This window comes from Capricornis sumatraensis, chromosome 14, assembly GCF_032405125.1.
Source record: "Capricornis sumatraensis isolate serow.1 chromosome 14, serow.2, whole genome shotgun sequence".
In the NCBI taxonomy this organism is placed as follows: Eukaryota; Metazoa; Chordata; class Mammalia; order Artiodactyla; family Bovidae; genus Capricornis; species Capricornis sumatraensis.
Genome location: NC_091082.1, coordinates 48,453,238 through 48,471,716, shown reverse-complemented (window position 1 = coordinate 48,471,716; position 18,479 = coordinate 48,453,238). Strand labels below are relative to the sequence as shown.

Genomic DNA, 18,479 nt, shown 5'->3' with positions numbered 1-18,479 from the left:
AAGCAAAGCCTTAAAAATACTGCTATTTCATTAAATTTGGAGTGCCGTCACTAAATTATTTATATCTGGAAAAAGAAGCTCTTCCTATATGCCAGGTTGTGCTGAGGGCTTTCACAGTCCTCAGAACAACCCATTGAGGTGTGGGTTGTATTGTACCCACTTTACAGATAAGGAAAATTGAGCATGGAAGAGTTACAGCCACATAGCTAAGAGGTAGAGGAGCCAGAGGCTGTGGGTCAGAAAAAATGAGTCCAGGAAATGTAAAACTAATTCAACTACATGAAGCACAGCCAAGGAGGTGAATTCACAACCACCAGAGTCCTGTAGGTCAAGGGCAGAAGCCATGCAGTCTGCCTCTGTTTGTTGGGAACTCATATTTAGGTGTGTGTATCTCAAGGCTCAGTTGACCCAACATCACTTCCAATGAAGCTCTTATGGCAGTTTCTCCCCTCCCACCCACCAACTGACCCTTCTCCCCTTTTTGAACCTATAGGAACAATAATAGCTGTTATTTATTAGGTATACATTATATGCTGTTTTTTTTCCCCTAGTAGATTTATCAATAGAACTCATTTGTCAAAGAGAAAACCACAGGCCTCAAGTTTCTTCACTTGTGCTAAAGCCTGTGATGCCAAACCTAGACTCAAAATCTGACTGAGTTGCAGTTCTGACCTTCCCCAGAGATGTAACCTTAATCGATCAGCTTGAAATCTTCTGGACAGGACCAATGAGGTAATCTGTCATGTGGGCCCTCTCTACTCCCCGCCCCCTGCCAAGATCAGACAATCTATATGACACAGACCCTGCTTCCCCAAAAGAAGATGTCTTGACCCCAAATATAACTTTTTTTCCTTTTTAAAAATACATTTGAAAGCATTCATTTATTTGTTTTTGGCTGTACTGGGTCTTCGTCGCTACGCGGGCTTTTCTCTAGTTGCAGAGAGCTGGGGCTCCTCTCTAGTTTTGGTGTGCGGGCTTCTCATTACGGTGGCTTCTCTCGTTGTGCAGCACAGGCTCTAGGGCACATGGTCCAGGGACTGAACCCATGTCTCCTTCCTTGGCAGGCAGATTCTTTACCACTGAGCATCCAGGGAAGCCCATTTTCTTCCCTTTTGCTAGTGACTTCCTTGCCCCAGCCTTCTCTCTATAAAAGCCTTCCACTTTGTTCCATTCCTCAGGACCCCCTTGTAGTTATTTTATATTTTAAAACACCTAGTCTTTTTCTTTTGGCTGCACAGTGTGGCATGTGGGATCTCAGTTCCCTGACCAGAGATCGAACCTGTGCCCCCTGCATTGGAAGCATGCAGTCTTAACCACCGGACCACCAGCAAAGTCCCCCTTCTAGTTTTTAGATGCCTGAATCATGAATTGCTGACTTAAGTCAATTAGCTCTTCAAATTTACCAGTTAAATTTTGTTTTCATAATAATTTAATGCTCGCAACAACCCAATGACAGAGGTGGGCACAAACCCAGTTTACAGATATAGAAATGGATGACAGGTGAAATAACTTGTCTAAATCTTCTGTCAAATTGGGAGCTCTTTGAGGGTCTGGGTTGGGCTGGCTTTGTGGACCTGTGACCTGTGCAAGTCAAACGAGGTCCCACACTTGGTTGAATGTTTGACTATTACCATCTTTAAATTCTTAATAGTTTTTGAACAAGGAAAATAAATTTTACATTTTGCACTTAGCCCTCTAAATGTTGCAGCCAGTCCTGGACACCTGAATATCTGGCTCTGGACACCTTGCACAACTTCTCCTCTGTGCCCATTGAAGACAGCTATCAGATTACCAGAGACAATTTACTGCATGTGTTCATCTACACGTTGGTCTCCATCCCCAGCCTGGGGACCACGAGGGGCCTGGGTGGTGTCTTAAGCACCCAGCACAGACCCTAGCACAGTGGATAAGTGAAGGAAATGTTTGTTGTGCAAACTGACTAATGGTCTAACAGATTATAGATTCAGCTCTAGAAAAGGAATATGCAGAAACTTCAGTTGCATAGAGCCAAGAAACCAGAAAGGGGAGAGCTCACACCCTGTAATGATAGCAGAACGCAATAGGATGAAGAAAGACTCTTCTTTCCTGGGGCCAAATCAGCTGATGAAAAGCCATGGACTCTTCATTTATAATGCATGTATGTTAAGTCAGAGGCCTCTGACTCTTTGTGACCCCATGGACTGTCCATGGGGATTCTCCAGGCAAGAATACTGGAGTGGGTTGCCATGCCCTCCTCCAGAGGATCTTCCCAACCCAGGGATCGAACCCATCTCTTACATCTCCTGAATTGGCAGGCAGGTTCTTTACCACCAGCGCCACCTGGAAAGTCCCCCTCCCAGCTTCCTTTTCCCTTCTATGAAAGCATCCCCTTCCCTTGCTGTGGGGGGACTTGCATGTCGCCCACCAAGCTTGCAGACCTTGACTTGCAGTTCTCTGCTCATCCCGAATAAACCATCTTTGCTGGAGGAATAGCTGATAGTCTGTTTTGGGTCAACATGACTGAGATGAAAGAGGGCCAGGTGCCCAAGATGGAGGTTTTCCCCAGGCCTGTCCTGGCAGCTGAGCAGCAACTCATCACGTTCTGCCTCCTTCCTGCCCCCAGATTCAGACTTTCAAATTAGCCCCTTGTCTTTGACTGTGGCAGGCTGGGGAGGAGGGGGAGGAGAATGAGCTGGAAAGAAAGGCTTCTCCCCTGAAGGAAACAAAGACCTCTGTTGTGGACAGGGGAAGGTGTGGGGCAGGGAAGTGCCTGCTGCTTTGCATAAAAACTCAGTTCACCTAAACCACAGTCACTCTCCAAAGGCTGCCTGGATTCAGAAAGCCTGGTCATTCCCCAAGGACTCACACAGATGGTCCTTTCAGAAGGGAAGCCACCTGGAAAGTTCCTGGAGAGCAGCCAGTCCCTCCTCACTTCTACCTACCCCTCAAGCCCCAGATAAATGCCACCTCTTCCCAGAGTCCCCACTCCTCACCTCCCCCCCCCGCCCCCCGCCAACACCCCACCGCCCCAGATTGTCCCCAGGCAGAGTAGTTCATCCCAAACTGTGTGTTCACACGTTGGGTTTCTAATGAATTTTAAATTATGGTTTGGGGTTCCCTTTATAGGAAGTGATCCCCAAGACTGTGAGAACATAAGGATTATTAATCAACATACTCTATCTGTATCCTCCATCTTTGAAACCTCAGTCCCTCATTCCCTCTGGATTTTTACTTAATGTTACCTCCTCAGTGAAGCCTTCCTGGAAGCCCCTTGACCCTGTGACATCACTTCGCTCTCATTTCACATCCCCCTTCACCCTCTATCTCCCTCTCTTCCTTGTTTTCCTCATTAACAATTCTCATCTGACTTACTGTATTTGAATTATTGCTTGTTTAGCATCTGTGTCCCTCCTTTGGGTATCAGCTCCCTGACCACAGGAATTTGTCTGCTCATCACTGTTGTGTCCCAGGACCAGAACAGGGCCCAGCCTTTAGTAAGTGTTCAATAAATATTTATGGGGTGGGCTGATTCCCATTTTACTGGTAAGAAAACTAAGGCTTGGGAAAGTCAAGTCACCAGGCCATGTGGCTGGTGAGAGGCAGTCAGTCTTTCATTAGAAACCCACAGGGCTTCAGAAGGTTTAAAATCGCATTTCCATATGACCCAGCAATTCCACTTCTGGGCTTATACCCAAGATAAATGAAAACATACATGCTAAATCGCCTCAGTCCTGTCTGACTCTTTGGGACCCGATGGACCATGGCCCACCAGACTCCTCTGCCCCTGGGATTCTCCAGGCAAGAATCCTGGAGCGGGTTGCTATGCCCTCCTCCAGGGGATCTTCCTGACCCAGGGATCAAACCCACAGCGCTTATGTCTCCAGCATTGGCAGGCGGGTTCCTTACCACCAGTGCCACCTATGTCCACACAAAAACTTTTATATGAACGTATGTAGCAGCACTGTTCACAATAGCCAAAAACTAGTGTCTGTCAACTGACAAATGGACAAAACAAATGTGGTGTGTCCATACAATACCATAGTATGCGCTATAAAAAATAATAAAGTACTGATACATAATGCTACAACATAGATGAATCTTAGAAACATTATGCCAGAGTGAAAGAATCCAGACACTCTTCAGAAGTGTCAGTTGGATGTTTTGGCCTCTTTGTATCTTTTTGCCCAGAACGTGCCCCAGCCAAGCATGTTGGAAGTTATTTTCAGTCCTATACAGTTTTTTTGTATTTTGTTGCTCAAGGAGAGGTGTGTCCAAATGCAAGCACCGCAGCAAAGGGTCCCAGGGTCCCAGGTTCCCAACCTGTCTCATTCCCTGCTGAGAGACTCTACATCCTTATTCTTAGGGAATAAGGCACTGAATCTCTTCTTCTGAGACTTCTTCCTGCTGATCAGGAGCCACAGACTTAGCCTACCCTAGATGTGTAGAAGTCCCTTGCTGACTTTTCCAAGGACCTATAGTGACCAGGGTCACTTTCTGCTATGATGCTCTGAATTCCTTAAGCCACCATGAGCCTTACTTCAAACTGTTGGAACTGGCCTGATCCCTGGACATACCCCTACTCTCACCTGATATAAAGAACAAACTTGCCCCCTGACCACAGGAAGTGAGCAAGCAAGGGCTCACTTGCTGTTGTTTACTCTCAACGCCACCTCCTCCAGTAAAGGCTTGTCTGGAAAAAAAAAAAAGAAGTCAGACACTAAAGAGCACATATTATATGATTTCATTTGTATGAAATGTCCCAAGTAGGCAAAACCATACTGATAGAAAGTAGATTAGTGGTTGCTGGAGATGGGGAGGAGGTTTAGTGGAGTGACTGCTAGTGGCACAGGACTTTTGGCGGCGGCGGGTGATGGAAATATTCTATAAAGTTGATTGTATTGATGGTCGCACAACTTTGTGAATATGCTAAACACCACTGAATCATATACTCTAGGTCATGTATGGATGTGAGAGTTAGACCATGAAGAAAGCTGAGCACTGAAGAATTGATGCTCTTGAACTGTGGTGCTGGAGAATACTCTTGAGAGTCCCTTGGACTGCAAGGAGATCCAGCCAGACAATCCTAAAGGAAATCACCCCTGAATATTTGTTGGAAGGACTGATGCCTTCAGCCTGTACTTTGGCCATCTGATGTGATGAGCCAACTCACTGGAAAAGACCCTGATGCTGGGAAAGATTGTGGGCAGGAGGAGAACAGGGAGATAGAGGATGAGATGGTTGGATGGCATCACTGATTCAATGGACATAATTCTGAGCAAACTCTGGGAGATAGTGAAGGACAGAGGAGCCTGACGTCCTGCAGTCTATGGGGTCACAAAGAGTTGGACATGACTTAGCAACTGAACAACAACAACAACAACAGCAACAACAACAAAATGAATTGTATGACATGTGAATTATATCTCAATAAGTGAAAGTTGCTCAGTCGTGTCCGAGTCTTTGCGACCCCATGAACTATACGTTCCGTTGAATTTTCCAGGCCAGAATATTGGAGTGGGTAGCCTTTCCCTTCTCCAGGGGATCTTCCCAATCCAGGGATCAAACCCAGGTCTCCTGCATTGCAGACAGATTCTTTACCAGCCGAGCCACTAGGGAAGCCCAAGAATACTGGAGTGGGTAGCCTATCCCTTCTCCAGCAGATCTTTCCAATCCAGGAATTGAACTGGGGTCTCCTGCATTGCAGGCGGATTCTTTACCAACTGAATTATCAGGGAAGCCCATATCTCAATAAAGCTGTTATTTAAAAAAGAAAAACCCCATGGGGGCTCCGTACCAGGTGTTGGAGGGATAAGATGTCCAGTGAAAGTTGGCATGGATCCTGCCCTCTCTCTTCATTAGAAGTGGGGAGGCAGAAAGAAGTCATTGGTCACAGAAACAAATTCACATTTGTGGAGATGTCCCAAAGGAGGAGGAGATGCAGGGTGCAGAGTGCAGGGCAGGCAAGTGGGAGTTTGCCCAGGGCAAAGTAAGAGCTCCTATACCTTGGCTACCTGATGCGAAGAGCCGACTCACTGGAAAGCTCTTGATGCTGGGAAAGATTGAGGGCATGAAGAGGAGCAGGGAACAGAGGATGAGATGGCTGGATGGCATCACTGACTCAGTGGACGTGAGTTTGAGCAAACTCTGGGAGATAGTGAAGGACAGGGAAGCCTGGCGTGCTACAGCCCATGGGGTCACAGAGCCAGGCAACTGAGCAACTGAACAACAACAAAGTAGGTGAGGTTGGGGAAAGTTTACTGGAGGAGAGAAGACCACCTCGGCTCCCTGTCCCCCACACTTGGAAGGCCTAGGCCCTACTGTCGCCAGGCATACTGTGTACTTGAAGCTCCACCTGGGGCAGGCAGGAGCCCCTCCACAGGGGCTGGCGCTTGTGAGGATGTTTTATTGTATTGTATGGGTTAGTCACTAAGTTCTGTCTGACTCTTTGCGACACTATGGACTGTAGCCCTCCAGGCTTCTCTGTCCGCAGGATTTTCAGGAATAATACTGGAATGAATTGCCATTTCCTTCTCCAGGGTGTCTTCCTGACCCAGGGATGGAACCTGCGTCTCCTGTATTGGCAGGCAGATTCTTTACCACAGAGCCGCCTGAGGATGCCTTCTGCTTTTTAAAACCCTGGGTGGTAGCCAGACTGGTTCAAATTCAGCCGTAGTGAGTTGAAATGTAGCTCCCTCAAAAGATATGCTGGACTTCCGTGGTGGTCCAGTAGAAAAGGCTCTGCCTGCCAATGCAGGGCACACGGGTTTGATCTCTGGTCCAGGAAGATTCCACGTACCATGCAGCAACTAAGCCCGTGTGTCACAACCCCTCAACCCATGAGCCTGTTGAGCCTGTGGGCTGCAACTGCTGAAGCTCAAGTGCCTAGAGCCTGTGCTCCGCAACCAGAGAAGCCATCACAACGAGAAGGCCACGGACCGCAACTAGACAGTAGCCTCCGCTTTCCACAACTAGAGAAAGCCTGTTCACAGCTACAAAGACCCAGAGCAACCAAAAATAAAGAAAGAAAAGAAAAACAACCCAGCACAACCAAAACTAAAGAAAGAAAAGCTATGTTCACATCCTAATGGAGGTTATCACTAGATTACCCGAAAGGACTCTAAATCCAAAGACATGTCATTATAAGAGAAGAGAGACACTGAGGAGAGGATACAGGCCCATGAGGGCAGAAGCAGAAACTGGTGTGAGATGGCCACAAGTCCAGGTCCACATGGAGCTTCCAAAAGCTGCAAGAGGTGGGAAGCAAGTCTCCTCTACAGCCGTCAGAGTGGGAGTGCCCCGGTCCACACCTTGACCTTGGCACTTCTGGCCTCTAGGATGGTGAGAATCAATTTCTGTTGTTTTGAGTCACGTTGGTGGGAATTTGTTAGAGCAGCTCCAGGAAATAACTCCACCTGCCTTCTCCATTTCCCAGCTGCCTTACCTGGAACACATTTCCTAATGCTCTGAGGCTTGGGCTCCTCAGTTTTGCAATGGGGACATCGAAAGTGCCTATGCCACAGGGTGTGTAGGAACTTGGTGAGATGATCTAGGTAAAGCTCTCAGAGAAAGGCTTGGCACTCTCCCTTAGTACCTCTCACTTGGCCTGAACCACACTTCTGCCTCCCTGCAGGGTCACAAAAGAACTTTAGAAGCCCCCATGCCAGCCTCCATGCATGCTCTGTCATACCTGGCAGAGGACCTGGATTCATTAGGGACTATCAAGGTTGTGATGTAGGAAATGATGCTAATGACCCTTTGTGATGTCATTTTTAACCCTGTTAAAAGGGATAGCAGGATCTCACAAAGGTCAGACCACAGATACTAGGTTCAGATTCCCCGAGTTTAGATTCCTGCTCTGTGACCTTGGGCAAATTTATAAAACTCTCTGCGCCTCAGTTTCCTGACCTGTAAAATGGGTAAGGTATTCATCATGCTACTACCCTTCAGTATTTGTAAATGCATAGACTGGTGCTAGAAGATGTTGAGTGGTAGTTAACTAAAGGACAGACTCAATTAGGAGGACATTCCTTTGAATCTGAAAACTAACCAAGTTTCCAGTTAAGGCAAAACTGCCTCTTTGCTGCTTGCCCCGACCCTGCCTCCAAGTGGAGGCTCACCCCCAGGAGAGCTCTCAGGCAGCACGGTACTCAGGATTTTCCCAGGCAACACTTCTGAAGGCTGAGAAGGTGGATGTGTGCCTTGGCCGTTGGCCCTCTGTGCCTGGGTTTTTCTCTGGAAGGCTTATCCAGCTTCGCACTGTGAGCTTTCTCAGGCCACGACAGAAATGCTGCTGCTGCTGCTGCTGCTAAGTCACTTCAGTCGTGTCCGACTCTGCAACCGAAATGCCGCATCAACCCAAATAACACATCACAGGGTCTGTTTTCTCAAGGGCCCTGCCCTCTGAATTCTTGAAATTCTTGGGCTAATGGGAGTATCTCCCAAGGGCTCTGGGTCAGCTGGGCTGATTTACCCAGCAGGGGGCTCGGGCTGCAGCCTGATGGGATGTGGACTTTCCCACTGTCCCGTGAGGCTAGGCGCATCCTGGTGGGGCTCAGGCCCCACCTCACCTTCCCTGCCAGCTAGCATCCCAGAATTTTGTCATTTGCAGAGGGTGGAGGGGCTGGCGCTACTACATTGCACACCCCAGAAAATGCAGCACCACTCCCCAGGTACCCGGCCTGGGATGGGAGGAACCCTGAGCCCTTCAGGTTGGGCACCTAATGCCTCTCACATGATTTGGGTAGGTTTCAGTCTCCCTGAACTCATTTTCTCACTGGTAAAATGGGGTTCCTAGCATTCATCTAACAGCATGGGGTAGAATTCCAGGCCACCACCTTGCTGTGCTTGGTGTCCCCAAGAAACGGAGTGTGATCCGAGCCCAGTCTGGATGCTGTGTCCTCACAGCTCATGGTAACCTCGGGTGGCCGAGTACGGGAGCCACCGGTTTGCCACCCAGAGTGCCCTCTATTGTTTTTCCTCCCTGGAGTCCTGTTTCAGAAACTTGGTTCAAAACTCTGCCGTGACCAGTGGTGCTCCACATGCCTCCAGACTTCAAATTCCAGAAAGGCACCCATCCATCAGTTCAGGTGTGTTGAGCAAACCTCTGAGCACACACTGGCCTTGGGAGGGGGCCCCTGGAGGGTGAGCCTTCTTCTACCTGTCTGTCCATCGGTCCATTTGTCTGCCAGTCTGTCTATCCATGGTGGATTAGATGGGCTGAGTCCTCCTGCTTCCTGGCTCTGTAAACAGAGGCAAGTTAGGTAATCTTGTGCTCATCTATATGGGGATGATCCCAGTACCTATCTCTTAGGTGGTGGCTGGCATCAATAAAATTTACACAGGTAAGGGACTTAACAGGCTTCTCTGGTGGCTCAGATGGTAAAGAATCCTCCTGCAATGTGGAAGACCTGGCTTTGATCCCTGGGTTGGGAAGATCCCCAGGAGAAGGGAATGGCAATCCACTCCAGTATGCTTGCCTGGAGAATCCCATGGGCAGAGGAACTTGACAGGGTACAGTCCATGGGGTTGCAAAGAGTCAGACACGACTGAGCAACTAAGCACAGCACAGCCAGGGACTTCACAGCTGTGCCAGCTCATGGCAGGCACTAAAAGAGTGCTGGGCCATATTTATTACTGTTTTTGGTATCGCTGTTCTGATTAGGATGTTATTGCAACTTGCACGAAATGAACACCCAGCCTCACACGCTTGGCAGAAACTCCTTCACCTTTGGCAGTGATCTTGGGAAGATGTTGAAGTCTTGCACCAGAGTCTGTTTCATGTTTGTGCACTTATCTCAGTTGGCTTTTTTGTAGGGCACCGGTTTGGCAGGTCTCAGTAAGTGGCAACTATTTCACAGCTGCATTATTGCCTTGAGCACCTAGAGTTTCAGCCACAAGCAGTTCCATGGAATGTGCCCAACAGCATGTGCTTTTTAATCTCCTCTGCCTTTGGAATTTCAGGATGACTTCGAATACTCACAACATTGTCCTCACAGCTCCCTGGGATCTGAAGCCCCATTTTTGCCAATATAAATCCATAGTCTCATTGAAGTCATCTGGGGGTTAAGGGCTTGGGAACAGAATGGTCTGGGAGTTAAAACCCCAAAGCTCTGAACTCTTCTTGTCCTGTTTGTGCCCCAGAGATCCTCCATCAGGAAGAAGGAATGATACTGGTTAAGATTGTGGACTCAAGATAAAACTGCTTAAATCAAACCCCTGCTCCAGTGCTTGTTAGTCTAGGGCTTCCCCTTTATGAGTCTCAGTTCCCTGGTCTGTGAGATGGGGATAATGATACTACATTACTTGTGGGCTTCAGTTAAAGAGTGAATGTGATAATATTCCTAAAGCACTTGGTGTCTGGCACATAGTAGGGGTGCAGCAAATATGATTATTCTCCAGTAAGTTTGACCCTTCCCCTTTCCCCTCTGGGTATATGACCTGGCCGAGGTTTTGTACTCTGTCTGCTGGTCCCTCTGGGTCTAGTTTCTTGCCTTTTCTACTTCCTGACTTCTCTTCTCTGGGGAGGGAGTCTGCCAGATGGGAATCAATACCTGTGCCAGTGTTGCCAAGAGTGGACTCCGGTACCATGCCCCTCTCGGGCCTTTCACCACCCACAACTGCTAAAACCCTCTGCTTGCATGTTGGAGGTTATTCGTTCATCTAGTTAACTACATCCAAACTCAAGTAGTTGGTATAGGAGCTCAGAAAAGTAGGAGTGTAAGTGCAGCGTTTCCCATTGCCTTTTGCCTTACTTGATACAACAAGGCACCCTTATCCCCACTTTACAGATGAGGAAATTAGGCACAGAGGGATTCAGCAGCTTGCTCAAAGTCTCAAATAGGGTCAGAGGAGGAGCCTGACACAAACCCCATGCTCTATCCCCAGACCTCACTTTCTTAATAAACACCAGGTTATGCCGAGTGGCCTCTGCTCTCTGACATCAGGACTGTGGGCCATTGTGAGGATTTGCTGGGAGAACCCATGTCCAGTTGTGCTTCAGTTCTGGTCACATTAATACATGCTCAGTAGAACTTAACCCTATAATGACAATAATACTGCGTTTGTCTCTTTCCTGACCCACCAACTTGCAGTAATGTAGGAACATCAGTCACAGGACCCGTATATGTTGGATGTTTACTCTTCCTCTCCAACCCACTGCAGTTGGTAGCAAAACCCAAGAGAAATGGGCAGGTCTTGGAAGTCTGATTGTAATACAGAGTTGCAGATTCCCATCAAGTCTAAGAAAATCATAAAATTCTTTTCTTTTTTTTTAAAAAATTATTTACTTATTTATTTTTGGCTGTTCTGGGCCTTTGTTGCTGTGTGGACTTTCTCTAGTTGTGGCAAGTGGGGGCTACTCTCTAGTTGCGAAGCACATGCTCCAGGGTGAGAGGGCTTCAGTAATTGCAGCATGTGGGCGCAGTAGTTGGCAGCTCCTGGGCCCTAGAGCACAGGCTCCATAGTTGTGGCACATGGGCTTAGTTGGAATAGAGCATGTGGAATTTTCCTGGACCAGAGATCGAACCCGTGTCTCCTGCACTGACAGGTAGAATCTTTACCACTGAGCCACCAGGGAAGCCCCATAAAATTCCTTCTTGATTATAAGAGTTATAATCCTGTGGTTAATGTAGTACAGTCGGAAAAACAAAGACAAAAACGTGCCATCAGATGGAGTCAGTTTAGGTCCCAGGGTTTTAGGGTGGGACTGAGAGGTCAGGTCCCCCCCGTCATTCAGGTCAGAGTGAGGGTTGGAGGCTGGGCATGGGGTGGATGCATCTAGGGGAATGGAAGGGGCTACAGACTGTGGGAGGCCACAGATGGGGTGGGAGCGGCAGGACCCTCCTTCTCATCCGCTGTACTCCATGAAGTTTCTGAACTCAAAAGATGCTGCTAGTGACTGGGTTTCACGTGGCAGAAATCGCTGGAGGCTGAGGCAGAGCTAAGTCTGGACGACACGCTCCAACACAGGCAGGAGGGCTAGAAAGAGGCAGAAGGGAAAGTCAAGGTTTTGGGAAGTAGGGGTTTTACCCTGAATTGAGTGCTGGCTCTCAGGAAGCTGGGCGATTCTTAATAAACCTTATTAAGAGGCAGAGAGGCTAGACAGAAACTGAAGCTATCCGTGCCTAAGAAGCAGTGACTCATGTGAGCCATTGTTGGTCATTACTGTGCCTTGGACACTCCTCTAGGCCCAGCTCCTGAGGAGTGCTTGGCTTCCCCAGAGCTCAGATCCTGCTACATGTGTGGCTTTATCAGCTCCAACTCCTGCTTTCAGATGGCTTCTCCTGCAGTAGCTTTCCCTTTCAGGCCCCTTGGTGGTTTCACTGGAGAGTGCCTTCTGCCAGACATTTCCCTGTGAACAAATGCCTTCCCCTGGCACCCAGGAGGATAGATTTCCAGCAAGATTTTTGGGTGAGGGCTGGGGTAGATGCCAGCCAGTCCTGCTGGTATAGCAGCGGAGGAACTATTAGCTAATTCAACAAGGCCCTCTTGTTAGCAATTTCTGGACCTCAAGCCAAAGCGGCGAGAGGTGGGTTTTTCACTGGGTGTGCTCTCTCAGCCCTGGGGTAAGAGTTGTTCCTTATATCTGCAATTGTTTTGAGCTTTCTTTACTTCTTGCCCGTCAATCTTGTATGACTCCTATATCCTGTTATGGTTAATGTGCATGCGTGCTAATTCAGTTCAGCCGTGTCTGACTCTTTGCGACCCGCTGGACTGCAGGCTCCTGGACTCCTCTGTACATGGGATCCTTCAGGCAAGTATACTAAAGTGGGTTGCCATTTCCTTCTCCAGGGGAATCTTCCCAGCCCAGGGATTGAACCTGCCAGGCAGTCTGCAGGATACTGCAGTGTGAGCACCTAGAACTAGGAAGCAGAGTCCTTCTCTCCTGAGATGTCTCACAGTACTCTTTCTTGACAATGCTTTGCTGCCAATCGACAAAGGAAAGATGTTGAAAGGTTCCAGTCTATTTTCAAAGAGCAGGCAAAAATTGTGAGTTTGGAGCTAAGAGGCAATGCTGACTGACAACTGGCAAAACCCCAAATGTCATTTAGCAGCAGAAAAGGTAAAAACGTGTGGTATGTTCACGCAATGGAATGCTATACCAGAATGAGAATGAATGAACTGATGCATGCAACAGAAAGATTACATACAATGCAGCGTTCAAAGAAAGAAGCTGCGTATAAAGGAATACTCATGATTCCATGTATACAAAATTCAGAAACCAGACAAATGAGCCTTGGCTGTTAAAGAAGGATTGTAGTTACCTCTATTGGGTGTAGTAACTGGGGGAGGGGGCATGGTGATGGGGAGAAGAGGCTCTTTTTCCCCTTTTGGGTGCTGGTTACCTGGGTGTGTTAGTCTTGTGAGAATTCCTCAAGCTGATCCTTATGAATGAAGCACATTTTTGTATGCATATATTTATTTATTACAGCTCAGCAAAATCGACTTGACAAATGAGAGGATGTTTACACACCCATGTTCACTGCAGCACTATTCGCAATTCCTCAGTTAGGTTCTCTAATTACCCCTTCTTACAGGAGAAGAAGGGGTTCCCCTGGTAGCTCAGATGGCAAAAGATCTGCCTGTGATGCAGGAGACCAGGGTGCAATATCTGGGTCAGGAAGTTCCCCTGGAGGAGGGCATGGCAACCCACTCCAGTATTCTTGCTGGGAGAATCCCCATGGACAGAGGAGCCTGGAGGGCTACAGTCTATAGGGTCGCACAGAATCAGGCATGACTGACGCAACTTAGCATGCATGCACGCACAGGAAAGGAAACGGACGTGCAGAGAACGGACCTAAGTGACCTAAGACTACAGAGCCAGTAAGTGGGAAAGTCAGGATTCAGCCCAGGAGGGCAGGCCTCTGAGTGGGTCCTTTTAACTCTGGGCTGTGCTGCTTCTCCTAAGGTAAACTGGAACATCAAAGTGGGGTCAGGACAACCAACTGGTGTACAATGCGTTTTGCCCACCCTGACCAGATGCCCGTGAGGAAGACTGGCCACATGTCCTGTTTTACAGTGAAAAGATCAGGCCACAGACTCCTATGCAGCCTGTAGGCGACCCCTCCCTTGGGGCCCAGGTGCAGGTGCTGTTTGAGCCTGATCTTTACTGAGAATTTGGGAAGCCCCTCTCTTGAGACTCCCCCCTGCCCCGACAGGTGGAATCGGTTTTCTTGGTCCCTGTATTCCCTGAGGAGGTGGGTCACTCTGGCTCTCACTGGTCGTGCCATGAGGGGCTCAAGTCACAGGTCAAAGTTAATCCAAGAGTGGGAGGAAGGACAGAGCCCATATCACTGGCTCAGGTCCTGCTGAGCACCAGACCCAAGCTCCTTGCAACCTTGGGAACGTGGTTGTCCTGTGGCCGGTGCTTCCAGCTGCGCTAGGCACCTTTTCCCTGGGGTCTTTGTCTGGGCTGTCTTTGAGCACTGCCTCACCACGAATGTCCCCTCTGCTCTACGACATCCTGCCAAGTTCCGACTTCTGCACTGCATATTCATCTGCGTGGTCACTTTGGTGAGTTGGCACTCAACCCCCTCATGGGTTGGAGTGAGCTTTCTTTCTCTCTCTGTTCCTCTCTCTAGGTCCCTTGGAGGGACAGGAGGGCCTGTCCTTCTTTCATTTGCCTTCCCTCTCTGTCTTCAGACTCTCCCGAGAAAGACAGACTTTGCTACACAGTGGGCTCTCCATGTCTGCAAGTCCTGCATCCATGGAGGGGGGTCCACTATAAGAGATTGAGCATCTGAAGATGTTGGTATCGTGGGGTCCTGGAACCAAGCCTTCACGGACAGTGAAGGACAGATGGGCGATAGTCCTCTCTCTTGTGTCTCCTATTTTCTCCCTCTTCCCTTCCCATCCTTCCTCTCACCCACCCTCCCTCTTTTTCCTGCCTTCAACAGCATTTACTGAATGCCAATCAGCGGGCTCGTTTCTGAGGCTTCCCAAACTATCCCAGCCCCAGCCCCTCCCCTGAAATGGCTCGGAGCCTGACAGAATGAGCCTACTTCAGCTACAGCGTCTTCCCTTCACAGCACACAGGTGTCCCACCCCCACCCCCCCCCCAGCAAAGATTGCAAGCACCTGGAAGGCAGGGCCCACCTTATCTATCCCAGGGCCTGGCGCCTAGCACATGCATACTTACCATTTGCTGATCAATCACCAGGGAATTCACCCAGCATTTCAGAGTGGCCACCCCCTGGGCTCACTCTGAGCAGGGGTTTGAGATCTGGGAGGAAATGGCGCATGCTTGGAGCAGCAGAATTGGGAATAGTTTGGCTTCTGGTGAGAGGCAGGCAACTTGATTTAATGACAATGTCCCAACCATGGGTGGAGATCAACCAGCTCACACTGATGACCTGTGGGGAGGACAACTGTTGAAGGAAGTGAGGAGGCCATGCTCAGCTCGGAGAGCTACTCCCTGGCTGTGTGATTTGGGGCAATTTGCTTCACCCCTCTGTGCCTTAATTTCATTATCTCTGAAGGGGGAATAATTGTGTTTCTTCCATCAGGTTGGTAAGAAGATTAAGATACCAGGTGACAAGGGTTTGGTGATATTTGGCAAATAATGGGCTTCCCAGGTGGCCCAATGGTAAAGAATCTGCCTGCCAAGCCAGGAGACGTGGGTTTGATCCTTGGGTTGGGAATATCCTCTGGAGTAGGAAATGGCAACCCACTCCGGTATTCTTGCCTGGGAAATTCCCAGGACAGAGGATCCTAGTGGCCTATAGTCCATGGGGTTGTAAGAAGTCAGACGTGACTGAGCCCTGAGCACATTTCGTAAATAAGTAAAACGTGTTTCTTGGGCTGTTTCACCAAGGATACAGATGACTTTCAGAGAAATGAACAAGTCTAGTTTATAATTAGGTGAACGCTACTGCCCCAAGGAGACAGGCTGAGGAGATGGTATGTACATCTCTCTTATTAATCCTGGTCATGCACTTTGCTGGAGGTCAGGTTGTCTCAAACCAACAGCTGCAATCTGCATGGAATTCCAGGCTTTGAGGCCCTTGGACTGAAAATGATGTCCAAGTGGCCCAGAAAACCTGCAATCTTTCCAACCTTTGGTGATTCTCCTCAGGTGTAGCCCACAAGCCAAGCATCTCCTAATGACATCTGCTCCTGGGAGGCTCTGAAATGGGTCTGAGCTTGGCTGTAGAGGGTGAATCTAGCTTGTGAAGTTCCATCCTGGTCCCCCCAGCCCTGAGCCCTCCTAGAACAGACTGGTCACCACAGGTGACAGTGATAAGCATGGTGATATCCAAGTGGCTCATTTGGTTCCAGAAGACAGATAGATACAGAAGGCAAATGAATTTTAAGGAGAAGGAAGCAAAAACCTAAAAGACTCTACAGCCCAGAAATCAGGTGCCTAGTTTTGTAGTCAGACAACTCTGGGTCTGAGCGCTGAATCTCCGCTTGTTAGTTTTGTGGACTAATGTCTTTGAGACTCTATTTTCTCCTCTAAAGTGGTGAGGATAGCTGGAGATGCTTTGTATAGGGGTGAGGTGGGGAGTGAGTGAGAAATGCATTTAAGGTGCAGGGTATAGTGCCGGGTGCTTAGAAAGGACTCCATAAAAATGGATTATTAGTAGTATATATATAAAATCTTTGAAGGCAAAGACACAGCATTTGCCAAAATCATTATCGATTTGAAGGCTGTAATGAATGACTTCATAATATGAATGGAGAAGGAAATAGCAACCCACTCCAGTATTCTTGCCTGGAAAATCCATGGATGAATTTTCCATGGTTGGAGGAACCTGGTGGGCTACAGTCCACGGGGTTGCAAAGAGTAGGACACGACTTAGCAACTAAACCGCCACCATGAATAACTTCGGGCTTTCCTGGTGGCTCAGACAGTAAAGAATCTGCCTGCAATGTGGGAGACCTGGGTTTGATCCCTTTGTTGGGAAGATACCTGGAGAAGAGAATGGCAAACCACTCCAATATTCTTGCCTGGAGAATTCCATGGTCAGAGGAGACCAGTGGGCTACAGTCTATGCAGTTGCAAAGAGTCGGACACAACTGAGCAACTAACACACACACACACACACACACACACACACACATGAATGACTTCGACCTTCCTATAAGATATGAGGATTAATATGGAAAATGCTGTAGAGTTCATTTTAAAAGTTAAGATCTCCTAGAATATTTTGTAAAAGAGTCTTAATATTCATCTGAAGTTCTAGACCTCAGGCTTTCCTAAACTACTGATGGTCCCATTTGTAATCCTACTAACACATTCTGTTTATTTGCTTATTTATTTTTGCTGCACTGGGTTTTCGTTGCTGTGTGTGGGCTGTCTCTAGTTTCAGGGAGTGGGAACCACTCTCCAGTTTGCGATGCTTGGGCTTCTCATTGTGGTGTCTTTTCTTGCTGCAGGGCTCTCGGGCTTCATAGTGCAGTGTGCAGGCTTAGTTGCCCTGAGGCATGTGGAATCTTCCTGGACCAGGGATTGATCCCGTGTCTCCTGCCCTGGCAGGTGGATTTCTATCCACCACACTACCAGGGAAGTCCTGATACATTCTTATAAATAATATTAGATGGGCCAAAAAGTTTGTTTGTGTTTTTCCAGACAATAACAGAAATAATATACTATACTCATAGTATTTATATATACATATAATAACATTTATGCAAACAATGTAATTATAATATAGATATATAATACTTATGTACTTATGTTTATATTGTATATACTATATACTTATAAATATAAAGCCTATTATAAATATTATATATAATATTATAAATAATAGATAGCATATTATTGTAATAATATACTGTTAAATAATAAATAATATACATTATATTATAATAAATAATATACTATAATGTTATGATAATATAAATAATATAGACAGTATAATACTATAAATAATATTTATTTTATTAAATAAATATATTTATTTTGTTAAATTTATATGTTATAAATAATATACCATTAAATAAATAATATACTATAATATTATAATAATATTATAAATAATATAGACAGTATAATATTATAAATAGTAATAGACAGTAATCAATCTTCCTAAATTGTTTCTGTCCTAAATGACTAGCTCTGGCAAATGTGAACTCATTGCTGGAAAAAACAGACCAAACCAGACTTCCCGGGTGGTCCAGTGGGTTAAATATCCACCTTGCAATGCAGGGGACCTGGTTTTGTCCCTGGTCCGGGAAGATCCCGCATGCCACAGAGCATCTGAGCCCATGTGCCACAACTGCTGAGCCCATGCCCCACCACAGGAGGAGCCACCACAACGAGAAGCCCGCACCGCAACTAGAGAGCAGCCACTGCTCTCTGCAGCTAGAGAAAGTCCATGCACAGCAATGAAGACCCAGCATAGCCAAATAAATATTAAAAAACAAAAACAAATCTAACTTCCTGGCTGTATCTAGTGACCTTTCAGAATGTGGTGCTAAGAGATGTTTATCACCACTTTGCATTGTTCAAAATCCCTGAACCATTTACACTTCAAGATGCTGGAATGGGTTCC

At 47.4% G+C, this 18,479-nt stretch overlaps 1 protein-coding gene across 1 annotated transcript in view; it reads left to right on the top strand.

The window, feature by feature from the left end:
• The first annotated feature begins 2,495 nt into the window (after positions 1 to 2,495).
• The window catches only part of AADACL4 (arylacetamide deacetylase like 4), a 29,428-nt gene continuing 13,444 nt past the window's right edge, over positions 2,496 to 18,479 (top strand). Inside the window, 2 exon segments of the mRNA XM_068985734.1 lie at positions 2,496 to 2,545; positions 14,352 to 14,490. Of these exon segments, the coding sequence (XP_068841835.1) occupies positions 2,496 to 2,545; positions 14,352 to 14,490 (189 nt within the window).